Below are 25,648 nucleotides of genomic sequence, written 5' to 3'. Positions count from 1 at the left end.
TTTGCTTTTTTGCGGCCTGGCTGTACGATAATAATTTTAACTACTGCTACTTACGCTGTTTTTATTTGTTTGCCAGATCTAATTGAGACCTGTCAGAAGTCTTTTCTTCCTTACCGCTAAACACTCATTTCCGATTTATAATTCTATTTCCGACCGTCCTGAACGCAGCAGGACGCAGGGGCGTGGCCAACAGAGAACACTGAGATACGTGCGGAGGGAAGCCTTCGCCGTGGTGGACGGAACAAGAACAAAAGCCCTGCGCCAGGCACGTCCCGGACCTTGAGGATACCACGGAGAACTAGGAGGCATCCACTCTTGTTTTGGTCTCAGAGGAGGGGTGAACTCCTGCTCCTGGAGCCTTGACTATTTAAGTGCAAACCAATACCGAGAGACGGAAGAAGACCGAGGTGACTGGATTTGCTGTCACAGTCTGTCAAGATTGAGGGATTAGAGGTGTGTCTTTACATCCGATTATTCATTGGCTGGTCATTTAATACTTTTACTATAACATATCTAACAGCAGGTCGCGATAGATTAAATTAGAAGATGATTCTATGTAGGAAACTCCACTGCTGCATGCTGTAGTTGTACAACAGGAATGGCTGCTGCTAGATGTTTTACAACGTGTGGGGGGGGCAGCACATTGAACCTGCAGAAGCATGTTCTTGAGTGTGCATTCCTGTGCTCCTACTTTAAAACTCTCAGAGCACAGTAACCTTTGATTACAGAAGGACCGACTGACTTGCTAGATAACACAGATAAAATGAATGGAACTGCTTTTGATTGCTGGTAGCCTTACTGATAACTTAGAGCTCCCATGAAGTGTGTTGTTGAATGAAATCTGTGGCTGTAACTCAAATGTGAAGGTCTGGCCCCCTTTGAAGTCCTCACATTTGGTGTAAGAGTTGTGCAGCCATGATCCATGCTTGTTTTGGACATACACTAACATGGCTGTCACCTGGTTCCCTGACTGTGCACTCTGCATGTGACCGTTTTTTCCCTACTTCCAGTCCATTCTCACACTCTTTTGTCAAAACAGCAACAGAAACCATGGAGGACGAACTCATGTTCAGCATGGAGGAGGATGGCAGCGCCAAGAGACCCTCTGCCCAGCGGAGTGCCCTCAAACACAGAGCATCCTCCCTCGGCGAGTCCAACGCCAGCGAGGATGACGACGAAGACCACTTCATCTGCCCCATCCTGGACGATTCGGCCAAAGAAGTGTGCAGCCACCTTAAAAACCTGGTTTACTCACGGCAGCTGTCAAACTCGCTCCCTAAATCCAACTTCATGTACAGGGTGAGATATAAGACGTGGGGATATGACAGTTTGTTGTGCTGATGCATCATCCCCACCTCTCAGTTCTGCAATGTTTCTGTTTGCCTTTTAAGGTGTGATGATACGCGCATGCCTGCACACACGTTCTGTGTGGCTCGTCTGGTATTTCAACGCGTGTGTTTATGTGTTTGCTCGAGTGAAGCGCTGGTCAACCCACCTTTTATTTAAATGTACTTTCTGACAGGAAGCAGCAGAGAGCGGTTTCACCTCGTGATTATGATGTGTGTAAACACGGCTCTCTCTCTCTCCACATCAGCAGGGAGCTGCAACAAAAGCTCGATTCAGTGCGCGCGGCTCTTTAAATTTTTGTGTGGTGGTGGTGTTGCTGTTTCAGAGCCTCCGGGCTGTTAATGTTATCTAAAGTGATGTTGCATACATTTCCTGTTGATGATAAAGGATCCGTTTTCTTGTTTGTTCTTTTTGCATAGAACGAAAAAGAAACAGATACAGTGGCAGGACATCGATCGTACAAGGTTTTGTCTGAGAGTGCACGGGTATGTTTGGATCTAAATCTTGGTTTTTCCTTCTCTCCCTTTTATACCACTGACCATCCACGCCTCCAGCTCCTCACTCTGCCCTTCAATTTGCCTCTCCCTGCTTTTACTTTTAACCACTTCATCCCTCCTGGATCTTTTTTTTTTATGTTATTGATAAACATGTGTCGCCTGCTCCTCTTCAACATAAGTGCTGCTCCTTCCTCACTCTAAATAGAAAGACATCTGCTGGACTGTGAGCAGTGGCGCACGAGGAGGACGTGCTGCTGAGCAGCGTAGGTTGGGCCAAGGCTTGGGTTACTTGCTAACAGATTTAGCTTACTCGTGACATCTGATTCAAGTTATTTTTTTGAAAACTGCACATGTTCACTTTAAGGTAGCTGTAAATTATTTTATTTACGGCGACCTTACAGCCCAGAAATCCACTCGTTACCATGGCTTCATTCTCCTGTGGTATTTGTTTTCAGTGTCTGCTTCATGTTTGTGTGCTTTGTTGTGAGCCACGTGGTTGTTTTGACTCCCTAAATCGAGAGGGAGAGCCCTCTAATGCAGAAATCGTGACATTATAGATTTCAATTTGAGAGCTGATTATAATTGCAGAAAAAACAATGCATGCATTGTTGAGTAAAGAGAACAGACTGGCTTAGAAGTGCTTTTATTGTGCAGATTAAACAGCTTTGCATGGAAGGGCTTCCCCTCTTTCTTCTGTGTTCGAGCAATCCTGATGTGAGAAACTGACTTTTATTCTGCTCCCGAGCTCATAAGATCTTTATATTTCTCTCTCTTGTTTTTCTACCAGGCAACATGGCTGCACGCTATCGAAAAGGCGAAAGCGATGCCCGACCCCTGGGCGCAGTTTCACCTGGAGGAGATAGCGACTGAACCCTGCATTCGTTACAGGTCTGACTTTGACTTTGTGGCAAAGATGAAACTCTTTCACAGCAGATTTGACCTCTTCTGTTTGACCCTTTGAGTGTTTACACTGTGCTTCAACAAGTGTTCAGTTAAGTAGGGCTTGTTCCAGCATGTACAGTACCAGAACAAGATCATCAATTTCAGCAGTGTTTTTCCTGTTGTGTGAGAATATTGCTGTGTGCAGCTTATTTTTCTGAATGGGGTTATTTTGGGCCCTCCACCCAAGAGGTTTTGGCCTGAATACAAGAAAATTAAACAGAACTGATACAAAATCATGTTTTTTAACGTAATCTCTGTTGATTTAGATTCCATTTACAGAGATAAACAGACATTTTTGTTCAGCAAATGGTCAGAAATCATACGTGAATAAATCTGCTTTTACAGATTGTGCATGCAAGTGTAATATCTCCCAAAAAGCAAGTTCTGTGCCAGGAAAAACAGCCAAATCTTAACCTAATAAATTTAAAATGCAGCCAGTCTGTAATCATAACATTGTTTGTCAATCAGGAAATTCAAATTAAATCTGCATTAACTGATGTTTTAACCACTCAGGAGCCAGTGCAACAAGCTTTAAATGAAGTTGAAATGACTGAAATGTTCGCATACTGTTGCTTATCGACGTATACAGCAAAAATGTGACAGTCATGTGAGTAATATTTGCCCTCCTTTGGCTCAGTTTGTGGTCTGCAGTAACTGCTGAGGAAGATATCCAACCCTTTATCGCTTTATGTTCTTTTCCTAGTCGTTAAGTTTGGTGGTGAGCTGGAGGTGTGCAGTGTTTTCTTCTTTTTAGTTTTTCCACCGAAAATAACCGCCTATTATGCAAATGAAAAGCATTAGAGCATCAGTTTTTATAGATATGAGGAAAAAGTGATCTCGGCCTTTGTGTATATCTGTAAAAGTATTAAAAAAAGAGTAGTTTTAAATCATTTCAATGAGTTGTTTGGGCTCGTCTTGAACCGACAGCAGACCTCATTTATTCTCTGTTGCTCATATCTCGGTCAGTGATGCTCTGCTATTATTAACTGTACACAAACATCTCTGGCGTCTGTTGGCCCCATGAACTTGGGTGTGATGCTGAATGTGCATCCAGATATTATGACCACAGAATCCCGTGGCTGCTGCATGAACAGCTCTCACAGTCCAAACTGCAGAAGCACACATGAGTTCACTGGGTGCGGACAAAAAGCAGGAGGAAAAATCCCGTTACGTAACCAGACGGAGAGCTTGTATTTGACTGCGGGGGAGGAGGGATCGTCAGGGGTGGGATTTGCCCTCATGCTCCCATTACATGTGCTAATTTTACCCTCGTGTAACCTCACTCCTCTTTGCCCCCCTGCAGGAGGAACTCAGTGGGATGAAAGTCATAGTACGTTGCGTTCCTAAAGCAGAGATTAGATGTTGGAAAGGGAACAGGGCTCGTTTTTCCGTGGGCGGAAAAGTAGAGTTTAGAGTTTTAGGACGTGCAGCTGCACTTTTAGTACATCCAGCATACATTAACTCGGGACACACGCCCAGACGGGCCGAACAGACAGTCTGATCCTGTCTGATAGTGTTCACACCCACATTTATATCACTATAGTCAACTCCCTTCACTCCAAAATAACGTCAGTCCTAAACAAAACGAATAAGAGAGGGCAAAACGACCTTTAATGAAAAGTCGTTCCCTCCCTGCTACATTCTTCTCTCCTTGTTGTTTTTGTGTGCAAAGGAAACTCGATGCTTGCATGTGCTTCCTTGATAAGAATAATTAATGTGCTGCTGATGGAGAGACTGCACTGGGCAAACATGAACAGAAGTAAGAAGCTTAAATAACTTCTGTGATGAATAGTTTTATCTCTGTTTTCTCGGTGTGCTGGGTTATTGATCGAGGGAGGGGAATGGCTTCAAAAAGGCAGGTCAGCGAGGCGATGGGCCTGTGAATGATTAACAAAGTAATAGGTGGAAAACAATATGAGAAAATAAACACGGACATCTTCTCCCCGGCACAGCCGGGTTAGAGGTGCTGCTCTGTGACTAAAAAAAAAAAAAAACATGAGCCACAGATGTGTCAAAGCAAGAAGACACGATTGCAGAGCCGAAGTACACTCAGGCGGGGATCATAGACGGGCAGCTGCAGATACATGAGCGAGTATTCATTGCTTTTGGAGTCCTTTAAAGCTGCTCAGTGAAATTTACACCAGTGGGAGACGAGCAGACGCTGATAGATTTGGCTACACCTAAAATTTATTCTACTTTCACGTTTTTTTCTCAGTTCATTGTTCGTTTAATTATTAAAAAGAAATGTCCACCTCCATTTTTTTTTTTTTTTTTTTCCTGTCCAGTCTGCCAGTGTGATGAATAGTTATATTTACAGGGAGGTGCACATCGGGTTACAGCAGAGGTTACAGAAGCTAAATGTCAGTGTTCCTGTTTTACATTATCACCAAACCCACTTCTTCACAGAAGTGCTGTGCACGTTGTTAAGTCAGCTGAACAACGTGTTAGTAGCTGCTAATACTTTAAACGTTAAAAAGCCTAAATGTTGTTAACTCATATTATTTCGCATGTTAAAAAACATAAGTTTATAGTTGATTTTTGTTTTGCAAAACAAAACGGCGATCCTCGCATCTTCGGGGTTTTTATTTTATGTTTTTTTTTAATTACTGCATTTGCTATGCATTATACAACATTTCTGCTGTGGACTGTTGTGTCTTAAATTCTCTTAAAACCTTACAAAATGATCTACAACTGTCAAAATAATGTAAAACCGTGATGCTGAAAGTTTAAGAAAAATTTGCAGAAAGAAGTAGCTTTACTGTTTTGTTTGTTTTTGGTTTGTTTTTTAATGGGTCAAATCTCCCTGAAAAATTTGGATACTGTTTTTTATTCTGTCCTATTCTCAAAACTACTCAAAACCTCTCAGAATTACACCCGTTCTATATACACTATTTTGGAGTCGCTCACTCATGAAATCCTGCTGCCTCTTTCAAATGCAGACATTCTGATTGGGTTAGATTGAAGTATTCGAGTTTTTTTTAATTTTTTTAAAATACATAGATGTCAAATCCTCTTTTAAATTTTTAATAGTATGTAATTAAATAGATAATTAATATAGCTGTTCATCTTCACAGGTACAATGCCGTTACAGGGGAATGGGTTCAAGACCAGATCCACATGAAGATGGGTACACAGGTACTACACCTCACTTTACTTTAGGAACTCACAGTGTCTTTCTCGCTCATGTAATTTATGTCCCCTTTGTCTTGTTTCTCACAGCCTTTTGGGAAAGGGGCCATGAGGGAGTGCTTCAGAGCGTGAGTCTATATTCATCGCTTCTTATCTAACGACTGTTGCCCTCATGACGTTCTGGTCTCTTTGTAAACAAAACAGAGGAAAATGTCTCTCTTAAATTAGAAAGCAGCGCAGGTCAACAGTCCTCACATTTCTCTGTCAGGATAGCAGCAGCTGACATGTTCATTATTTTCTGAGAAACACGCTAAACGGGCTCTGTGAAGTCTCTTGTGGCGGGACATGGAGCTCATTTTTAACTCTTTCTCATAGTATTGGTTCCCTGGATGTTAATTGGTTAAAATCGCAGTGGGCGGTGCCATCACGGCTGCACTGGCTTTTGCATGGCACTGCATAATCCCAGAGAAAAGGCCTAACACTCTAATTGTTAAAGGTCAGTCATCTGTTATGTTGGGAATGTAAGAGAGCCATCAATCACCCCCCCCCCCCCCTCCCCCACACACACACACTTTAGTTATTTTCCGTTTAAAAATAAATCTCCCAGCATCCACCAGCGCAAACATTAAAGGTCCTAAAAAAAGAAGCATGTTTTTCCTCTTGGATTTATACACATGTGGATTTAAATCAGTTTTTCTTCTGTGACCTGAGATCACTTGGGGCACATCTGATATCTATTATTTATGAAGAAGGCTTTATTTATGTATTTTTATTAAGATTTAAAGCAGCGAGGGAGTTTCTTTATCTTTAAAGTAATGTAGATTTACTGTGATCCCTTTACCCTGCAGGAAGAAGTTGTCGAATTTCTCACACAGCAGCAACTGGAAGTCGGCGTCCAACTATGTGGCCAAGCGTTACATGGAGACGGTGGATAGAAATGTTTACTTTGAGGACGTCAGGCTGCAGATGGAGGCCAAACTTTGGGGCGAGGAGTACAATCGCCACCGACCTCCCAAACAGGTACGGGAGAAATGAGGTGGTATCGATAAAATCAGGGGAAGTCAACAGAAAGAGTTTGGGAAGACGTACTGGCCTCTGATTGGTGCTTTTTTTTTTTTTTTTTTTTTTTTTTTCCAAATATTTATATACTCTTCGGATAAGCGGTTGAGAAAAGACTCAAATGTGATTTCCAATTAAATGAAAATTATTTTCCTTTTATTATCTTATGCTGACCCTTTAGCTGCTCCCACTTTGAGTTAACTTTCTTATGATTGGCTGCCCCTCACAAACAGAAGACTTGAACAGCAGGTGGGTGGGGCTTCAGAGATGACCATATTAGGGATATCGGCTCTCAGTGACACCATACAGAGCCAAGACCAGAAAAAACTGTCTGTAACGGAGCATTTAGTGAACTCTGGAGCCTTCAGTTTTCGCTTGCAGGTATATATTTGTACATTTACCAATATTTTTAAAAGATCCGGGTCTTATCTTAAGTTGCTTCCTGTCATCTCTTATCACCCTCACCCCCCAGTATCAGAATCAGATGATGCCTCGTAATCCTCGTTCCGTTTTAAATCCTCAGGTGGACATCATGCAGATGTGTGTGGTGGAGATGACAAACCGACCCAGTAAACCTCTCTTCCACCTGGAGCATTACATCGAGGGCAAGTACATCAAGTACAACTCCAATTCTGGCTTTGTCAGGGACGACAACATCCGCCTCACTCCACAGGTGAGTGGTCACCTGTGGAGTGGTATGAATACATGCTAAAGACACAAGCTGAAGACACAGTCAAATATAATTTCCCTCTTTTCTCCGTCAGGCCTTCAGTCACTTCAGCTTTGAGCGGTCGGGCCACCAGCTGATCGTGGTGGACATCCAGGGAGTCGGCGATCTCTACACCGACCCTCAGATCCACACAGCGAAGGGGACCGATTTTGGAGACGGAAATCTAGGTATGCTTACCTTTCAGCAAACTGCTGCTACAAACTTAGATCAGTAAGTGTTTAAAAAGCTTCAACCTGATCACACCTGTGTTTCAGGTGTGCGAGGCATGGCCCTGTTCTTCCACTCGCATCTGTGTAACAAGATCTGCAAAAGCATGGGCCTGACGCCTTTTGACCTTTCCCCTGCGGAGATGTCCCAGCTGGACGGCACCAACAAACTGCTCGTAATTATGTTTTAATCATGCTTTAAATATTAGGGGCTGAAATCAGCAGCCTTTAAAGTAGAAGTAGCAGCAGTAGGAATAGTTTGAGGGGGGTGGTTATATTTATTACCTATACTTATTGGTTGGTTTATTACCTGGAAACAAACAACCATCAGTAGCAAAGTGGTGTGAGAGCGAATCACTTCCTGTGTGGACCAGTTTGGGGTTTTTGCTTTTCTTTCTTTTGGAAAGCCAAACTCACAAAAGCTTCCTCTTGCACTTGTCCTGCTGAGCTGTTTGGCTTCCTCATTGCTGCTTGCAGCTGTATCTCACTTTGCTCACAGTTTCCATATTTAGGCATGAATGTCTGCTGAACGTTTATATCCTGGTAGAAGATGTTGGTCTGTGGTTTAAAAGAGCAGAGAACAAAAAGAAAGAGAAATTCTGAGTTCTTCCTCTTTTTATTTTCATCTTTCTTCCTTTTTTTTTTTTTTTTCCTCATTGTAGAAGTCAGCCCAGACTGTGCTGAGAGGCTCAGAGGAGCACTGCGGTTCTCCCCGTGTTCGCACCATGTCGGCCAGCCGGGCGCCTCCGCTCCTATCCCGCCTGTCTGAGACCTCGTCTGCAGATGAGAGCATGAGCGACATGGAATCGATCCCCTGCTCCCCTCTTATCCTTCCCTGCTCCCCCCCAACTGCAGCTGGCTCTATAGGCAAGTTAGCAATCAGTAAATGCAAGCAAGACCCAAAGAAAATGTTACTGTATATATAAAAATGGACATAGTAGTTAGCAAAGTCCAGTCATGAAGCTCTTGGTATTTTAAAAAGGGATGTAACGAGCGAGACGTGAATCAATTGCCTCATCGCTCTATTTGATTCTAACTAGAACCACATGTTTTATTTGATTTATTAAATGAAGCTTAAAAGTAGTGATAGAGTTCTTAAACCCATCAGGAATGTGTTTACTGAGATCGCAAATCATGTGAGCAGAGACTTCTATGTAACTGGTATGTTTTTTACAACCAGAGGAATCCCCCTTGCTAGTATAAAGAATGGCAGGTTAAGGCAGTAACATGTCCATCTTTCATATACAGTCCATGTTGTGATTCATTCTCAGATCTGGTATTTTCCCATTTTCTCGTTAATTTGAATGAATAAACGCATTCACACAGACGACTACGTGTAAATAAAGTGCACTAAGAGTACTTGGACAAAGTATTGACAGTGACATGGTCACATGTGCAAAACAAGAGGAACCAATAATCCATTTTTAGCCAGAAGGAGGATTTCAGCGTTGACAGTACTCATGTCGAGTTAGTAGACAGATTAGTATAGACATTTATGTCATTGTATGTTACTGGAAATTTGCTAACAGAGGTATCTTGTAGATATCTACAAGTATTCAGACATAGCTTACATGCTGAGGAGCTAAAGTGGTGAGTGGTTTTGCATTTTATTTCCATTTTACAGGCTCGTCTTTTATCGGAATGTATGAACACGACAGAATAAGCAACACAAGCGAACACAGGGTAAGTAAAAACTGATGGTGAGAGTGGCTCTAAACAGCACAAGCAATTAAAGAAAAAAACATTTTAAAAAACACAGCGCTGCATCATCACACCCCCAACCCCAAGCTTCACATTGATTAACAGCATTACTTACATTATTTAAAACTTTATTTAAAACTATATCTGTGTAGCTGACTTGTTGACAAAGATTTACCACCAGGAATCAGAAATTCTTGTCTTAATTTTTGTCTTTAGGAATCAGAAAACGGCGGGGACAGCGGCTACCCGAGCGAGAGGAGGAGTGAAGGAGACCCAAATGACCACATAGACGGGGTAAAGATTTTTGTCACTGCTCAACAGAAATGGACAGAGGAAGCTTTTAGTTAATCATTAAATGTATTTTTCCTGTGATCCAAATCCCGCTTTTGGATCCAGTTTGTGAACGTCCTCTTGCATATTACCTGAAATGAGCTTCATCATGCCCCGTCGATGCACTTATTCAACACTTGTTAGATTTCGTGACAGCTGGTTTTACAGTCCGTGTCATATTGTCACATAGATCCATCATCGCTACAACAGACAATATTCAGAGTCGGACGAGGAAAGTGTCAGACGGGTAAAGAAACATAAATATCCCTAAATCCCTTCCTCACCTCGTTCTTAATCATCATCATCACCACTTTAATCAAATAACCCTACTTTAATTTCCCTTTGAACATCATCTTTACTTTTGTTTTCCCATCACTTGTTTAACCATGAAAGCCCCTCCTTACCTCTCCTCTAATTCCACTCCTCCTACTTTGTTTCCCCTCACTAGAGGAAGATGGTAGCTCCTCCAAGAGTCTCTGCGAACTTAAACTCAAACACTCCTGACAACGAATGGGTGATTATTTGCATGGAAGCTCCTGAGCCAGGTGTTTCCCTGTGCAGCGCTTTGCAGTCTTTTTTTTTAGCCGTGAAGCATAATGTTTGCCTCCAGCATGATGGCTCTGCTTTTCAAACGGTTCCGATTTGTGTGGATTGAACTCGCTGTCGCTATTTTCCTGTTGACGCCTGCTTTATTTATTTAGTGAACGAAAACGATCGGAAAATGCAAATGGAGATAAAAAAGTGATACTTGGAACTGAAACACCATCTACCTCCTTTACCTTCGCCTGCTCTGCCATCCCGCTTATTCTCACTTCTATAACTGTGTGTGTGTCTGTATGTGCGCTCCTTTTGCATTAACAGGGATGTACTCCTCCATCTCTGAGCTCAAAGCAGACTTTCCTGGATGGGTACACCTCTGAGACTGCAGTGTGACTTTTCAACCATAATATTATTTCTTGCAGTGAATATCAGATGGTAACTTTTTTTGTCCTTTTCTTCTTTCTTGGATCTTTGGTGCCTGCTTCTGATCAGTTGACCGAGGAGAAGTGGACCTTCTATCACTCATCCCGCGCTCACGTCCACCGACCTTCCTGTGTGGCCACCGAGGTGGAACGACTCAACAATCTGCTGCAGAAGAAGATCGGCCAGTCGATTCTTGGAAAAGTAAGAGGAGGAAACATTAGTTAATTTAATGTTTCCGTACCACTATTTAACTCTGGTCCCACCAACACTAAAAACACTTACATTGTTACAATTTTTGAAATCTTTCTTCGATTCTAAGCATTCAGTTCAGTCCAAACTCCTCCTATCGCAAACCAAACACAATGAGGCAGCTCTGCATGCTTCAAGCGCTTATATTCTTTATCTCCCACCCAGGTCCACTTGGCTATGGTGCGGTACCACGAAGCGGGTCGTTTCTGCGAGAAGGACGAACAATGGGACCAGGAGTCGGCCATGTACCACCTGGAGAGAGCTGCCATGTGTGGAGAACTGGAGGCCATCGTAGCTTTGGGACAGTGCTGTCTGCAGCTACCTCATCATATACTGCCAGACATGGAGCTGGAGGTACTGTGCGCCATCTATTTTCCTTTCTTTTGTTGAGCTTAACTTCACAGGGTGGCTTTATATTCTGGTGTGTGTGTGTTGTTGGCAGGATAATGCAGGAAACAGGATGAGAGGTTTCAAGTATCTGCTGCAGGCTGCTGAGGCTGGTGACAGATCTTCTATGATCATAGTGGCCAGAGCCTTTGATACTGGAGTCGGTCTGTCTGCTGACAGGTGAGTGAAGGTTCATTCAAAGCAGATGTTTCAGGTGAAACGTAGGAATCCTGCCTTTGCTTGATAGTACTTCCCTCTTGTGGCCGGTTGGATTTTTACAGTTTCTTTTTTTAAGTGGTGGTGATTTGTGAGCATACAGCATTTTATCCTTTCGCCTTCACAGAAAGCAGGACTGGGCCGAGGCGGTTCACTGGTACAACAGTGCGCTGAACATGATGGACTACGACGAAGGAGGAGAGTTCGATGGGACCCAGGACGAGCCTCGCCACCTTCTGCTGGCCAGAGAGGCAGAGATGTACCAGGAGGGAGGCCACAACCTCGCCGCAGACCCACAGAGAGCAGGTTCAACCCGATGCCGAGTGCAGAATTTTAACTTCAAGAAATCGTACACCAGTTTCTGTCTGACCGTTTTCCCAGTGAAGCAGTAGGGCTTGTGATTTTGATCTGTGGCACGGAGAAGCTTTAGTCTGACATGATGGTCGTGGGGTTGGGGTTCATTTCTGTTTGGTGGAGCGACTGCCTGTAACATCTCATTCTGTCTCTCTCCTGCAGGTGACCTTTTTACTGAAGCTGCAGAAGCCGCCATGGCGGCCATGAAGGGTCGACTGGCTAACCAGTACTACATGAAAGCTGAAGAAGCCTGGGCACAAATGGAGGAGTAACTCCACAACATAAAGAAGATTTATTTTAACCTCCAAAAAGGCCACGAGACTTGATGTGTGGCTGTTTTTCTTTCTTTTTTTGTTTCTTTTTTTACACATTCTGGGTAAAACCTGAATGACTTCAGTTTACATTACTGTTTTTATGACAGATTTTTTTGGTGTTGGTGGTTTGTTTGTGTGCGCGTTTGGTGTGTGTTGAGCCATTCAGCATCAGACTTTTATCTTCAGAATTCTTTCTGTATGTTTGTAAAGCTAGATTTCCTGGCTCCTCATTTCTTTCATTTCATGTCTATATTAACCTTTAGAGTTAAGTTAATGTGATTCTATGAATGAAAAGGTCTGACCTATCAAAAAAAGAAGATTGTTTACTTATTTTGACCCAGATGTTAACATGTTTATGTTTAAGAGAATATGTGTAATAAAGAAAAGTGCTTGGAATATGAAACTGTAAAATAAAAGTTTGCCTTTCTTTATACCAATCATGATCCTGTTGTGATTTTTCTAACTAGTGGAAGGATGTCTCTTGTAACCTAAAATGAGGGTGTATTGTGAGTGTCATAATAGAAACAATTTACCTTAGTTTTTTGCACCATTAACTAAAATAAGTTAATTTGCAGTCAGATTGGTTATGGGACAAAAGAAAACAGGTAAATGCTTCAGCTCACTAGTCTTGTTTTTCTTTGCAGTTTTCTCTGATCCCGGAGCTCAGAGATATGTCACCACTTTGCCAAGTTCTGGAAGAAGACCCATACTATTATCCTCAGATAAGAGGAAGATTGGTCGGTATAGTCTGGAATCGCTAAGTTTCAAGCCTGTGATGAACTGTAAACTGCTGTAGTGCAGGTTTTACATCATGAACTGAGAGGGTCCAACAAAGAAAGAAGCCCCCAAAATCCGCTTAGAAGAAATATGCAGTGGCCCACATGGGCAAAGCAAATCCCTTGAAAGAAAATTTTGATGGTCAACTAAGAAAAAGATTAAGCTGTAGTATATTTTAATTGACCACAATGGCAAGAGTAATTTTTTCAGAATAAACATGAGGTTTTCAAACAGATGACGTACGTACGACGTGCACTTTTTTTGTTGTAGCTATCTGTCTTAACAGCAGATCCACTCACACTAGGAAGCTGATTAGGAAGGCTGACTCTGTGCTGCAGACGTGATTTGAAGTTAAAGTCTGTAACGACGACTCTCTGTCTATTGAGGACACGTTTATCCTGTATTTGCTGCTGCAGTCTCAAAAAACGAAATTAATAGAAGTGCAATAATAAAAAACACTATTTTTAATTGCCCAGGAGACTTCAGGGTATATTTTGCATGTCCTTGGATTTCATATTACATCATTTTTATCTGAAGTCCATTTAAAACGGGTACAATCCAAACTTTATAGTCAGGAGGCTTTATATTTGCTATTAGCCTCTGTTTCAATGTGTTGTATCACAACGGTAGCGTGGCCGAGCGGTCTAAGGCGCTGGATTAAGGCTCCAGTCTCTTCGGGGGCGTGGGTTCGAATCCCACCGCTGCCAGAATATGTTTTTCCCCTTCTATTCACGAAACAATTTTATCTGAAAACTTAAATTGTCCACAAGTAATACCTAGGGTCAGTTGGTTATGAATGAAGAGCGTACTAAAATAATGACACAAGCGGACTCGCTGTGCATTATGGGCGCGGGCTCCTCCCCACGTGTCTGTGTGGAGCAGAGTCAACATGGTATCACAGCAGCAGTAGACTACAGCTGTCTTGAGTTAAACTCCACTTTAGCAGCAGCAGCTCTCCGCACCACGTTCCTGGGCTAGCTACACCCGGATGAGATAGCTAAAACTGAACGGTGAAGTGTGCAGGTGAGGGAGGAATCTGCTATTCTTACATAAAGAAGAGTTAAAATCAGGCCCGCTGATTGAATCTGTGTTATTTTAACTAAGCACGCCATGCTAAGCTAGCTCGCGCTAGGCTACATTTGCTAGCTACCGCCTTGGTAGCTAATATTGTTGCTTGTACGTTTGTTTACAGGAAACAGACATCTTCAGCTTAGTGCTGTGTATCCTATCTTCTTTATATTGGTGTTGTTTTTACATAGGAATAAAAAAGAAGCACCCGCTGTGTTGTGTAGGCCCTGTGATAAATGCTCGCAGGGTTTGCTGCGAGCAGAGCTAACTTAACCATAAACACTCTATATAGGCAGCCAGTAAATTGGCGTCATACTTTTTTTTTTATTAGCTTGACACAGTGTTTGATAGGGTTATGTTTCCACGAGGAGGAGTCTTTTACTGCTGTGTTGCATCATGTGGATTTTACCTGTGTGTCCGTGAAAGCATCACATGACAGGCGGCACAATCACCATAGGAAGTTGACTACTTTAGCATCTTATGGTTTACTTGTTGAGTTAATTGAAGAGTGATCGGCTATTACCAATACTGACACCTCCTGACTGAACTGTGATGTAACTGTGATGTGCAGGATCACTAAGTTCCTGTCATCTGGTGCCTTTTGTTGCCTGCCTGGGTGTAGCCACTCCATAATAGTAACAGGAGTGTGCAGCCGGACATTTAGCTCCTGTGACCCAGTTTGTTTTTTATTTTTCCAGGTTGCACCCCCTTCCCCTCTCCCCCAAGATTTGCCCATCTCACCTTCTTGCTCTGATCACATCAACATGGCCAGCGGTGATGATGACGACCCCATTATAGAGGAGGTATGTTTACAGCCTTAAGTGAAAGGATATTACACGTCTCATTGACCTAATCAAGTATGATACAGCATTTTTTCTGCCCTGTGCACCTTTTATTGCTGTTCTGCATTTATCAGTGTGAACAGCCTCACTGGAAGTAAACAGTTCCCAGGTGTTTCCCATGCATAGTCTCTGTTAGGTGTATTAACAGGTAATGAAATCACCTGGCAGCAAATATCAGCGTTTATACTCATAGTTGTAGTGTGAATTTTACATATAATCGTCATTGGCATGACTGTCGTGGCAATTTTTGGCTTTTAATTATTTCTTTGAAGTGATCATTTTCCAAGGTGGATTGATTGTACAGCATACATATTTAATGACTTTAAATATGTACTTTAGTAATTGATGCTGAAGGTTCTACAGTGCCTTTTAACTTGACAGGGACACAGTTCATTAACTGATTAGTGATCATGGCTTGACTACTTCTGGCAGTTGATTTTTCAGCAGGAAAAGGTTTTGTTTGAACTAAGTGGAGACACGGCTGATTTTAATAATCTATTATTTACTTGGTGGCACGGTGGTTAGTTGTGAGGCACTCCTGCCTCTCAGCAGAAGGTCATGAGTTCGAATTTAGTATCTTTCTGTGGGTTTTGCATGTTCTCTCAGAGTGCTCGACCCACAGCCCAAAGACACGCTGTCTCTGTCTACATAAATGCACCACAAAGAGGCTACAGGCGTTACATTAAATTATGCGGATTAACTGCTAACTAAGTCTGAAGACAACTTTAATACTTTGTATTGCAGTGATACCTGCAGCACACAGAGGTGAATCTAAAGAGGGCATGGGGTGTACTAAGCCATATTTATTTAAAGGCTATCCTAACAAAATTTTTAGAACCAAAGAAAAAACAGGGCTCGCAAAATCGCTAGCCCGACATCCCAGGGCTAGCGATTTTTCCAGTCGGGCTACCAACATCTCAGCCCTGCCCGTCGGGCTATCATAGGACGGAAAAATATATGTCAATGCTTTTGCATTCTTTCGAAAACGTAGCTGGGTAATTATGTCATTGGCATCGGTGAGCCACTGTCAATATGTGACATTGAAATCGCGTTTGAATTTGCGCTTGTTTTTTGCTTTCACTTTGCGATCACGCGAACGGTGTGTAGAGAGCGACAGCACTGATTGGTGAGTGACGATAATTTGCGCACCAATTCCTCTGACATCGTCTTATCACTCATTAGCTTACTATTCAAACGTGACAAGTGAAATCTCCCACAGCAAGCTTAAACATGTGAGAGGTTGATCGCGCAGAGAATCGCTGAGCGTTATGTGAGTGCGTGTGTAAAAGCAGCAGGATTTACGCCGGTATTTTAGTTCTGCTGAGCCAAATAAGACAGGTCAGGGTGAAGAAGGGGCAGCCAAAGAAAAGCCGATCACAAAACGGAAAAGTTATGAAAAATCAGACTATGAAGCAAAAAGAAAGCGCAGCTTTTTTGGTTTCATGGACAAAAGAATTTATGTGGCTGGAATATGACGAGCTAAATAACATGATGTTCTGCCGGGTGTGTTGTGAGTTTCATTCGATTTCTGAGTCGACAGGCAAACTGAATTACTTAATATATTCAAATACTGCAGCCCTACTTGTCTGTCTCTCTGTGTTAGCCCTGCGACAGACTGGCGACCTGTCCAGGGTGTACCCAACCTCTCACCCTGCTATGACCCTGAGTTCGGGAACTTTGGAGGAAAGTCTGGTTTGGCTGTTGGCTCCTGACGTCAGCCTGTTTGACCTTGATCTATGTTTGTGTTTTTTCTAGATCGACGTGTACCTCGCCAAAAGCCTCGCAGATAAGCTGTATCTTTTCCAGGTGAGCTTTTCCCTTTGTAGTACCCGTGCACTGATGAGCACGACCTCACGAGCCCACATGTGAGCAGTTTCTCTAACTTATCTGGACCGTCTGGGGTGTGATTGATGTTTAATATTCAAAGAGTCACTAATTGAGTTCACCGCTTTCCCCTGATGCAGTACCCTGTGCGACCAGCCACCATGACCTATGATGATGTCACCCACTTGGCGGCTAAGATCAAACCCAAGCAGCAAAGGGTAACCAGAAACTTGATGTTGATGTATTTTGTTGAAAATGTGTTTCAGGGGAGATGTGTGAATAGGAGGAAATGTTAAAGTATTGGATATCACCAATTTCTCAAGTTAATTGGTTACATCAGGTTAAATTATAAGATAAGATTTTTTGTATTACAAGTTTTCAGAAATGTTGAAAGTCATTAAATCGGGTGTTTGTAGTTGTTTATCATTTATGTACGGCTCCTTATACAGGTGGAGCTGGAAATATCCATGGACACAGTGAGTCCAAACTACTGTCGCAGTAAAGGAGAGCAAATCGCCCTAAATGTGGACGGCACGGGTTATGACGAAACCAACACCTACTCTGTGTATGTTCTTTGATTTATACATTCTTCTTTGATTCAGGTCCTGCTTCTGGTCTGACTGTTCAGTTTTTTCCCCTTTCTAGTAAAATGATGGACAAGCAGACCTTCTCCTCCATCCAGGCCACCACCAACACCTCCAGATACGCAGCTGCTGTGTTTCGCAAAGGTCTGACCTGATTAACGGGTTCAGCAGCCCGTGTTGTACATTGTGGCACCATGTTTGTGTTTTGGCTTTGTGACCTCGCACCAAAAGATAAAAACAATCAGCCATTGAACCACACATATTATGATGAGTCCACTCCAATCAGAGTAGGATTTATGACCTGGTTGTTTTATTGATGGCGTTAACAGGTGAGCTTCACGTCACACCTCTGACTGGAATTCTTCAGATGAGGCCCAGCTTCTCTTACCTGGATAAGGCCGACAACAAAACCAGAGAGAGGGAGGCGGCCAATGAAGGTGTGCCTGCTTTTCTTGTTTTCCAGATTAAATTCTGAGAAGGATTATTTAGTATACACAGTTTGTCTTTTCTTTGAAAACCTTAATCGTTTACTCCTAGAAAACCTTGATCTTTCCTGAACTGAGTGATTTTTGTTGTATTCCATGCCTGCTTACAGAACAAAATGACTGTGTGTGTGCATCAGATATGTTAGTGACGATAGTTTCTGCCTATGCAGCCAGCCTTGGGGAAAACCCCAGAAACTCTTCACTGAGGTTTTACACTTTTCTATTAGGGTACAAGGGAGGCTGCCAAATGTCATCCTTACTGAAGTTAAGACTGAATAAAATGAGTTTGTAGCTCTTCTTTACATTTTTCCAAGTGGCAGTTATAAGAAACTGGGACTGTTGTGGAGGGTTTATTGGTGTGGACCTCCACAACAGTCCCAGTTTTTTAATATTTGCCCCTTGGAGAAATTAATTCCCCATCCCTGCTTTAAAGCATGTTATATGTTTATTTTTAGATGTTTCCTCAAACATCATGGTAGGAGCAGGTATGATTACAGTTATTTGACCAGAGTCTTGTGTGTACAGGTGGAGACTCCTCCCAGGATGAAGCTGAGGAGGAAGCCAAGGCTATTACGGTAAATGCTTAAACACAAACACTTACGGTCAAGCTCAGGCGACCGTGGCTCAGGGGGTTGGGAAGTGTATCTGTAACCGGAAGGTTGCTGGGCTGTCTGTCCTGGTCGTTGTGTCCTTGGTAAAGACCAGGGTAAAGACACTTTACTCTACCGCCTACTGGTGTTGGCAGCCTTGCTTCTGTCAGTCTGTCCAGTCTGGCTACAACTGTAGCTTGCCTCCACCAGTGTGTGAATGTGAGAGTGAATGAATAGTGAAAATGCAATCCATTATCATAATTACACTGATTTAAGTTCACCTGCTCGTGCTCCAGGTGAGGTTTGCTCGTCCCGAGTCGGAGCAGGCCCGACAGAGGAGGATCCAGTCATACGAGTTCCTTCAGAAGAAGCAGGCGGAGGAGCCCTGGGTTCACCTGACCTATCACGGAGTCAAGGTAGAGGGAGTACTCACCATTAAGGATGAATTTGTCTCCTTTCATGAGCGCTGACGTTATGAGATTTGTGCTGGTTATGCATCATCATAAAGCAGTTTGTGTTTGCAACATCGAATTCAGGACGGGCGCTCGGAGCATGAAAGGCAGTACCTGTTCTGTCAGTCAGCGGATGCCTCGGAGAACTCTGAACTGGTCAAAACTCCAAAGTGAGTACAAATAAATAACTTCTTGATACTTGTGCTTTTTTATTATCTGAATTAAATTGGATGTGTAGTTTATTTCTTAGGCACTGATGAGCTGTATGTTGATGCAGTTTTAGTTCTGCTGCTGTTCTGTTCTCCTCTCTCACTCCTCTCTCATTTTCTCAGGGAGTATCTGGCGATGCTGATGCCGCCTCTTGCAGAGGAGAAAGTGTAAGTGTGCCCCTCTCTTCTGGCACGTACATCTGCATGCCAACTCAGTGACAGTCTGTGAATCGTATCATTAACTTGCTTTCCTCTCTGTGTGTCAGGGTGAAGCCTGTGGGTCCCAGTAATGTGCTCTCTATGGCCCAGCTCCGCACTCTGCCACTCGGAGAGCAAGTCAAGACTCTGATGAAGAATGGTAGGATAACGTGATAAAGAACAGCTTTTTATTTTATTTTATTAATTTTTTTTACAATGTATTGTTATTATTATTTTTTAACACACATGCAAACATCCATGGCAGTCAACATTTCCTGTGCAGTTTTTCTTTGTACCACATGGGGGCACTAAAGCATAAACGGCAACATCATCATCATACCATTCATTTCGCTGTCTCTCCTCTCCAGTGAAGGTAATGCCATTTGCTAATTTGATGGGCCTGCTCGCCTCTGGCACAGACTCGACCTCAGTGCTGCGCTGCATCCAACAGGTGGCGCTGCTGGTTCAGGGGAACTGGGTTATCAAGAGGTAAGACCAGGAATCTTTTATCTAACTGAAACGTTAAAATGAACCACAGGTCAAGCAGGTCTTGTCTAATTCCATGTTTTTATATTGAGTGGGAAATGACTGATGTGGGTTTTAATTTTTCCTCCACAGTGATGTTCTGTATCCCAAAAACACCTTCAGTGCTCACAGTGGTGTTCCTGCTGAGGTGCTCTGTCGTGGCAGAGACTTTGTGGTGAGCTTCTCTCAGTTGTTCCTCCTTTAATGAAGCTACAGCATAATGCTTGACAGGCACAGTTTAAGTCATCTTTTCATTTCGTAGATGTGGAGGTTCACTCTGGAGCGCTCTGTGATGAGAAAGGAGATTGCATCAATCATCAAAGTAAGGACGAGACCAAAATGAGATGCTTGATTCAATGTTTCTGTTTGTTAGTAACCGAAATGGTTCAGGAGAAGTAGCTGTGTAAAGCTAATTGCTTAGGCTGCGTTTTTTATTTATTTATTTTTAATTAGAGGTTCATTGCACTTTGAATTAGTCCTTTAAGTTGTGTTGCAATCCTCGACAATCAGGATGTGGAAGGATGCTGTTGTTGGGTCTTTAAAGTCCCTCAGTGTATTGCTCTCTTTTGCATTTGTGACCTGGAAGCTGAAGTTGTTCGGTACATTCAGGTAAAGAGAGATAACACCTTCCTTCTTCTTCCTTCAGCTTCCCCCAGAAGACGTGAAAGAGTTCCTGGAACATGTGGCGGCTCCTCGGGCAAACCGGGGCTGGGAGTTCCTGTTGCCTACTGATGTAGACTTTATTAAGAAACACCCAGATGTTGCCCACAGGCAGAACATGCTGTGGCTTGGCATCCAGAGCAAGTAAGCGACACATTGGAGGGGCAACACATCAGTAGTTTAGCACTATTAAATGTTTTTGCTGCAGTGGAATAATCTGGCTTGTTTATTTTCCCGAAGGCTGGAAAAGGTGTTTAATTTCTCTAAAGAAGACTTTGTGCCAAAGAAGTCCGCTCAGCCTGGTTTGTACTGAGTTACATTTTGTCACACACCCCTCAAATGATATCGGTATACTCTGCTGAGCTTATTCAAGTGATCTATGCGGTGTTTTCTAGATCCTGTCCACATCAGCGGGGAACAGCGTCTGAAGATGGCTCAGGAGCGAGCCCAAGAAAACCAGTCGACTCTGCAGAAGGACCTGGAGGACAGACGCGCAGGAAGCAGCATCCACATCAAACAGGAGCCCGTCAGCAACAGTGAAGACGAGCCAATGGACACATCCTGCTCCTCCTCAATCCCCAACGGTTCTCTCAATGGTTACCCCAGTGCCACCTCCCCCAACTTTGATCACACCAACGGAGGGAGCCCCGCCAACACGGCGTCCCCGGAGCTGCAGGACTTTGTGATAAAGACTTTCCGGAAGCATTTTGTGATCACGTTGAATGAGCTGAAGAGGCTGTTTAACCTCCACGTGGCGTCCATACCGGTCGGCCGGAGCGTCTTCCACTCCATCTCAGATCACATGCTACAGGACGCCATACTGCTCAGCCAACAGTGCAAACAGATAATGGTGCCTGTGAGTCTTTTTTTGTATGTCGTTTATTGGAATGAAATGCACAAAATTATCACAGAAATGTTTTGGCTGTTGCTGTGCAAGAGTAGAAATGGCTAATCCGAACATCTGGAGTCTGGTTTAGTGGACATCTTATCTAAACATCTACGTAATAACTTCTAACCATCCATCATCTTCCTCTTAAACACAGTTTGGTTGTGCTGGAGGCAGACTAAGCAGGATATCCCACACATCCTTCTCCCCATCAGTGCTTCGCAGCTCCTCCTAGAGGATCCTGAGGCATTCTCAGGCCACATGATATATAAGAGAAGCAGTTATCTTGCAAAGTGCAATTGCAGAATAGTGCCACTAGATGGCGCCTCCCTCTTTTTTGTTTTTGAGCTACTATAAAGAGGTTTTTTTCTTTATTATTATTTTTAGGTGTTTGGGTCTTTAGTAGTTAGTGCAGTGAAGAGGAGACAGGACAGCGGAGCGAGCGAGTAGGAGAACATGCTGCAAAGGGCCTCGGGCCTGACATGAGCCCGACCACTAAATTTAGTCTTTCAGCATATGATCAATCTGTGAGGAACATCAGCACCGCAGAGAGAAGAGTTTATATAAACTCAGCAAACAACATGTGACTGAACCATGCTGCTAAAATGGTTTCTAATGGGACATTTGGCTATTAACTAGAGACTTTGGTTTACAGATTGTTGCAGCTTTAAACAGTGTCTAGCTACAGTTGAACTGATCAGCTCGTCTCACCTATTGTTGACCCACAGAGAATCTAGACTTAGACTCTGAGGGTGATGACAACATTTTCAGGGGTTTATGAGCAGCAAGAGTAGTTTATGAGTAATCTGGGCCAAGACTTTGTTTCTTTAAAAATGCAGATAAGAATAAGAAACAAAGAGTAGTTAGAGCAGTTAGTAGCAGATGGTTTTATGATGCTATTCGGCAATTGCAGCTCTCCCTTTGCCCTCCACACAAAGTGCTCACTTGCATACAACCAAAGCCTGATCCAACATGATTCGTTAGTACTCTGCAAAGAAACCAGGAAGTGTTGCCCCTTTGGCTACATATTCATCATATTCAAATTAGTTTGTTTAAATATGTCAAAGAGTGATGTGAGAATTTTCAAAGTTCAAACCAAAATGATGAGAAAAACAACACCGTTTCATAACATGATACTCAGATCATGGCTAAAACATAGACTGTACACAAAGATGGACACAGCCACCCGCTGGTCTCTGCAGTTTGCACTTTGAAGCTTCTGTATTTGTGTTTTGCTAGTTTGTGAAGCCAGACTCAGATGATCATTAGAGGAACTGTTGTTTCATTTTTCAGCTACAGAGTGTAGCACTCCACACAGTCCAGATAATCTCAGAAGACTCCATCTGAGCAGGCAGTTGAGCTAAGAGCAGGTTTAAGGATCAAATCTTCCTGCCTAACATTTCTGTTTCCCTCTAACTTCAGTTTCCTGCTCAGACCAAAGCAGCCCCAGATGAACAAAAGGTGTTTGGCTTGTGGGAGACCGGAGAGGACTTCGACAAGGTAAACACTCACAGCAATCGCTGAACTTCACAAGAATTTAAAAAAATAATTTATTATTATTATTTTTTAATGAATCAGTGATGTTTCAGTGTGGGCCACGATTGCGTCTGACTGCAACACTAAAGTAAGATGCAGTTCTGTGAAGTGTTTTCTTCGATTTCTGACATAGACTTGCTTTTGTCAATCAGTGTGTGGCATTGCTAATTTATTTAAAACGCTAGTGCAGAATTAAAAAGGGACCAATAAATATCATACAGCCACTACTTAGTTAGCTCAGCACAGCATTTGGAAACAAGGAGAAATAAAACAAGCCACCGAATTTAGCCGATTACATCAAACAAGTTGTGCTTTTATGCGTTGTTACATGTGAAAGCATTTCTTTTGCCAGGAGTTACAAAAACAAGCTGCTACTGACCCAGTCTTGCAATTTATCCATATTTCCTAATGTGCTGATTTAGTGATATTAAGATTTAACTACAAACTGTATATGAAAGATGGGTGAAGCCACTGTGTCACCCATTGGTTTGTAAAATCCTGTTTTGGGGGATCAGTTTTAGCATTTTGGCCACCGTATCTTGTTTGTTTATTTTCTGCCATCCCCATCTTGGCTCACGGTCTCATTGGCTCACGTCTTGTCAGTCACAAGTGATTAGCTAATCCCAAGGATAAGCCTCCTCTCTGAGACATAATATGACCAAAATTTCCCAAAGTGAACCATATTTTTCTTTTATGCAAGATGACCTCAGATGAGTGACTGAGCCTATTAAACTAAAAACATGATTACATGGGGCAGAGGGGCGTTTTCCTTGAAATTTGTATAGGACTGGAAGTCAGTGCCCATTAGAAGGAATGAAGGTTTAAGGCGCTTCTGTGCAGTTTCACACTTAAGACCCAGAAGCTCTGTACGTCTTTTATACCACCAGTGCGCCCAAGCAACCCTCTGATGTATTTACCACCTTGTTATATGTTGGTAGTCTGCTCACTTCAGGTGTTTCAGCTGCATTCTGCAGAGTTGAATTCATACTTCTGTGTGGTTTTGTTCTCCCTGCAGCACCGCCGGCTGCTCTATGATGTGTTCACCAAGAACTACCGGGTCAGGAGGAACATAATCCAGGCCAGACTGGCTCAGGAGCTTGGAGACGTGTCTAAAGCCGACATCGACCGGCTGCTTAATGTGAGCCCAGTTCTGAGTCTCAACGTCTGCTTTTCAACCAGATGTTGTCCACTGATCTAACCTGTTGTCTGGTTTTCAGGAGTGCTGCAGCAGCCACGCAGGGATGTGGTACCTAAAGGGAACAATACAGTCCTGACCCCGGGAGCCTCCCCCCATGCAGTCACCCCCAGCCAATCATATCCACTCTCAGGTGTCCCACAGGAGGGCAGTGGAAAGATGAGAGCCAATCACAGCAGCTCGCCCCGCTCTGAGAGTGGGCGACTAGAGGACAAAGCTGTGCTCAGAACAAGAAGCTTTTCTCATTTCAGCTGAAGCATTTCTGATCTTCGTGTGAGCGCCCCGACTCAGTGGGAGGACTGAAGCTCCCCACGTACTCTGACAGCTCGAAAGCCTGAGAGGGAGGAAAAAATGAAGAACTAGAAAGATGAATATTTGCGGTTTATTGGTAGTTTTTTTTTTGTTTGTTTGTTTGTTTGTTTGTTTTATTGCCTTTATGACCTGAAATCTGATTATTCTTTAGCTAAACATTTTCCACATCAGTTTGCTGTTTACAATTGAAAGCAGCTGTGGCTCAGAGTGCTTTCACTTCACCCCTTCTTGTAAATTTCCTCGGAGAAAAAACACATTTTACTTTATTGCTTCACCAACAAGGCAAATGTTGTTTAAGGCCTTTTAGGCACCAAAATTCTCCCTTAGTTTTTACACTTTCACCAATCTGACTTTAAGGAGTATCAGCTGAGTATGATATTTTTATTTATTGCATAAAAGAGGAAGGTGGGTTTAAAGGGTTCAATGCTTAGATAAAATATGGCTGAATACTGTAAGAAAAAAAACAAACCAAGCTAAAGTATTAATGAACTGAAATCTCTGATGAGTTTGGCAATCATGGACCTGAAAGCTGCTTCATCAAATATGGTTTCCTACATTTCTGTTATTCAGTCACAAGTACTGATTTCTAAACTTTTTAATGAATGTCGAGGTTTTTGTTGGCTGAATGTAGAGTTTCAGATTTTCCTTTCTTTGAGAGGAACTTTGAGTGACCGATTTCTTGATGAGAACCAATAAAGATGTGATTCGGAATAAAATGTAGATCTGTCTCTGTGCAAACACCAGTCCAGCACACAAACACTGGACCTTCCTAAGTGGCGATGCGGCTGATACGCCCATGTTATCGCCACGTGCTGCTATCTTGAGCCTCAGTCTAAAGTGCCTCTGCCTCACAAGGCATTCAGGACAAACTCCAACCCTTCATATGAGGTAACGCTTTGATTTCCAACACATTGCATTTGTGGACATATGAGCTGAAATTCAGGCCAAATCTGATTTCCTCCATCATCAAATATTCCAAGTAATATTTTTTTTTGGTTTGTTATTTTGCTCAATAAACACTTTAAATGTTTGATGCCTTTTGTCATTATTGCTGTAATTTTTTGTGAAATGTGGAACAGGC

The 25,648-nt window shown here is 42.8% G+C and overlaps 2 protein-coding genes and 1 non-coding gene across 8 annotated transcripts; all 3 read left to right on the top strand.

Annotated features, from left to right (window-relative positions):
* The first annotated feature begins 185 nt into the window (after nucleotides 1-185).
* eef2k (eukaryotic elongation factor 2 kinase) lies at nucleotides 186-12,861 on the top strand. 6 transcript variants are annotated; one of them, XM_040039376.1, is made up of 20 exons: nucleotides 187-453; nucleotides 1,040-1,299; nucleotides 1,767-1,832; nucleotides 2,632-2,732; nucleotides 5,861-5,921; nucleotides 6,006-6,043; nucleotides 6,764-6,935; nucleotides 7,498-7,647; nucleotides 7,739-7,871; nucleotides 7,959-8,086; nucleotides 8,573-8,777; nucleotides 9,535-9,593; nucleotides 9,828-9,905; nucleotides 10,132-10,188; nucleotides 10,390-10,455; nucleotides 10,974-11,105; nucleotides 11,319-11,507; nucleotides 11,596-11,720; nucleotides 11,884-12,062; nucleotides 12,273-12,861. In XM_040039376.1, the coding sequence occupies exons 2-20, from the start codon at nucleotides 1,051-1,053 to the stop codon at nucleotides 12,380-12,382; spliced, it is 2,298 nt and encodes a 765-aa protein (XP_039895310.1). In that variant the 5' UTR covers nucleotides 187-453; nucleotides 1,040-1,050; the 3' UTR covers nucleotides 12,383-12,861. The 6 variants fall into 6 exon arrangements, with proteins under 6 accessions (XP_039895314.1, XP_039895310.1, XP_039895312.1 ...); XM_040039380.1 differs by lacking the exon at nucleotides 1,767-1,832 and having other exon boundaries at nucleotides 186-453; XM_040039378.1 differs by lacking the exon at nucleotides 10,132-10,188.
* Nucleotides 12,862-13,826: 965 nt separating this feature from the next.
* trnal-aag lies at nucleotides 13,827-13,908 on the top strand. The gene has a single exon. It is a non-coding gene; the product is annotated as a tRNA-Leu (tRNA).
* A 143-nt stretch (nucleotides 13,909-14,051) lies between these two features.
* Nucleotides 14,052-25,283, top strand: polr3e (polymerase (RNA) III (DNA directed) polypeptide E). The gene is made up of 21 exons (XM_040039383.1): nucleotides 14,052-14,224; nucleotides 14,968-15,072; nucleotides 16,867-16,917; nucleotides 17,076-17,153; nucleotides 17,385-17,500; nucleotides 17,581-17,663; nucleotides 17,849-17,956; nucleotides 18,530-18,579; nucleotides 18,891-19,010; nucleotides 19,131-19,216; nucleotides 19,379-19,423; nucleotides 19,522-19,613; nucleotides 19,822-19,942; nucleotides 20,072-20,153; nucleotides 20,241-20,300; nucleotides 20,625-20,782; nucleotides 20,879-20,940; nucleotides 21,034-21,494; nucleotides 22,947-23,024; nucleotides 24,076-24,198; nucleotides 24,278-25,283. Exons 2-21 carry the CDS (start codon nucleotides 15,034-15,036, stop codon nucleotides 24,332-24,334), a joined length of 2,070 nt encoding a protein of 689 aa, XP_039895317.1. The 5' UTR covers nucleotides 14,052-14,224; nucleotides 14,968-15,033; the 3' UTR covers nucleotides 24,335-25,283.
* Nucleotides 25,284-25,648: the final 365 nt, after the last annotated feature.

Source organism: Simochromis diagramma, unplaced genomic scaffold (assembly GCF_900408965.1).
Source record: "Simochromis diagramma unplaced genomic scaffold, fSimDia1.1 OVJJ01000402.1, whole genome shotgun sequence".
Taxonomy (NCBI): domain Eukaryota; kingdom Metazoa; phylum Chordata; class Actinopteri; order Cichliformes; family Cichlidae; genus Simochromis; species Simochromis diagramma.
The sequence above is the reverse complement of the archived record's forward strand: the minus strand, read 5'-3'. Positions and strand labels throughout refer to the sequence as shown.

Excerpts from the sequence above, each read along its gene's own strand:
- polr3e (XM_040039383.1), top strand. The coding sequence starts at position 15,034 with ATGGCCAGCGGTGATGATGACGACCCCATTATAGAGGAG. Across the intron at positions 20,154-20,240 it reads GTCGTGGCAGAGACTTTGTG|ATGTGGAGGTTCACTCTGGA; the intron begins GTGAGCTTCTCT and ends TTCATTTCGTAG. Across the intron at positions 23,025-24,075 it reads CCGGAGAGGACTTCGACAAG|CACCGCCGGCTGCTCTATGA; the intron begins GTAAACACTCAC and ends TTCTCCCTGCAG.
- eef2k (XM_040039376.1), top strand. The coding sequence starts at position 1,051 with ATGGAGGACGAACTCATGTTCAGCATGGAGGAGGATGGCAGCGCCAAG. Across the intron at positions 1,300-1,766 it reads AATCCAACTTCATGTACAGG|AACGAAAAAGAAACAGATAC; the intron begins GTGAGATATAAG and ends CTTTTTGCATAG. Across the intron at positions 10,189-10,389 it reads ACGAGGAAAGTGTCAGACGG|AGGAAGATGGTAGCTCCTCC; the intron begins GTAAAGAAACAT and ends TCCCCTCACTAG.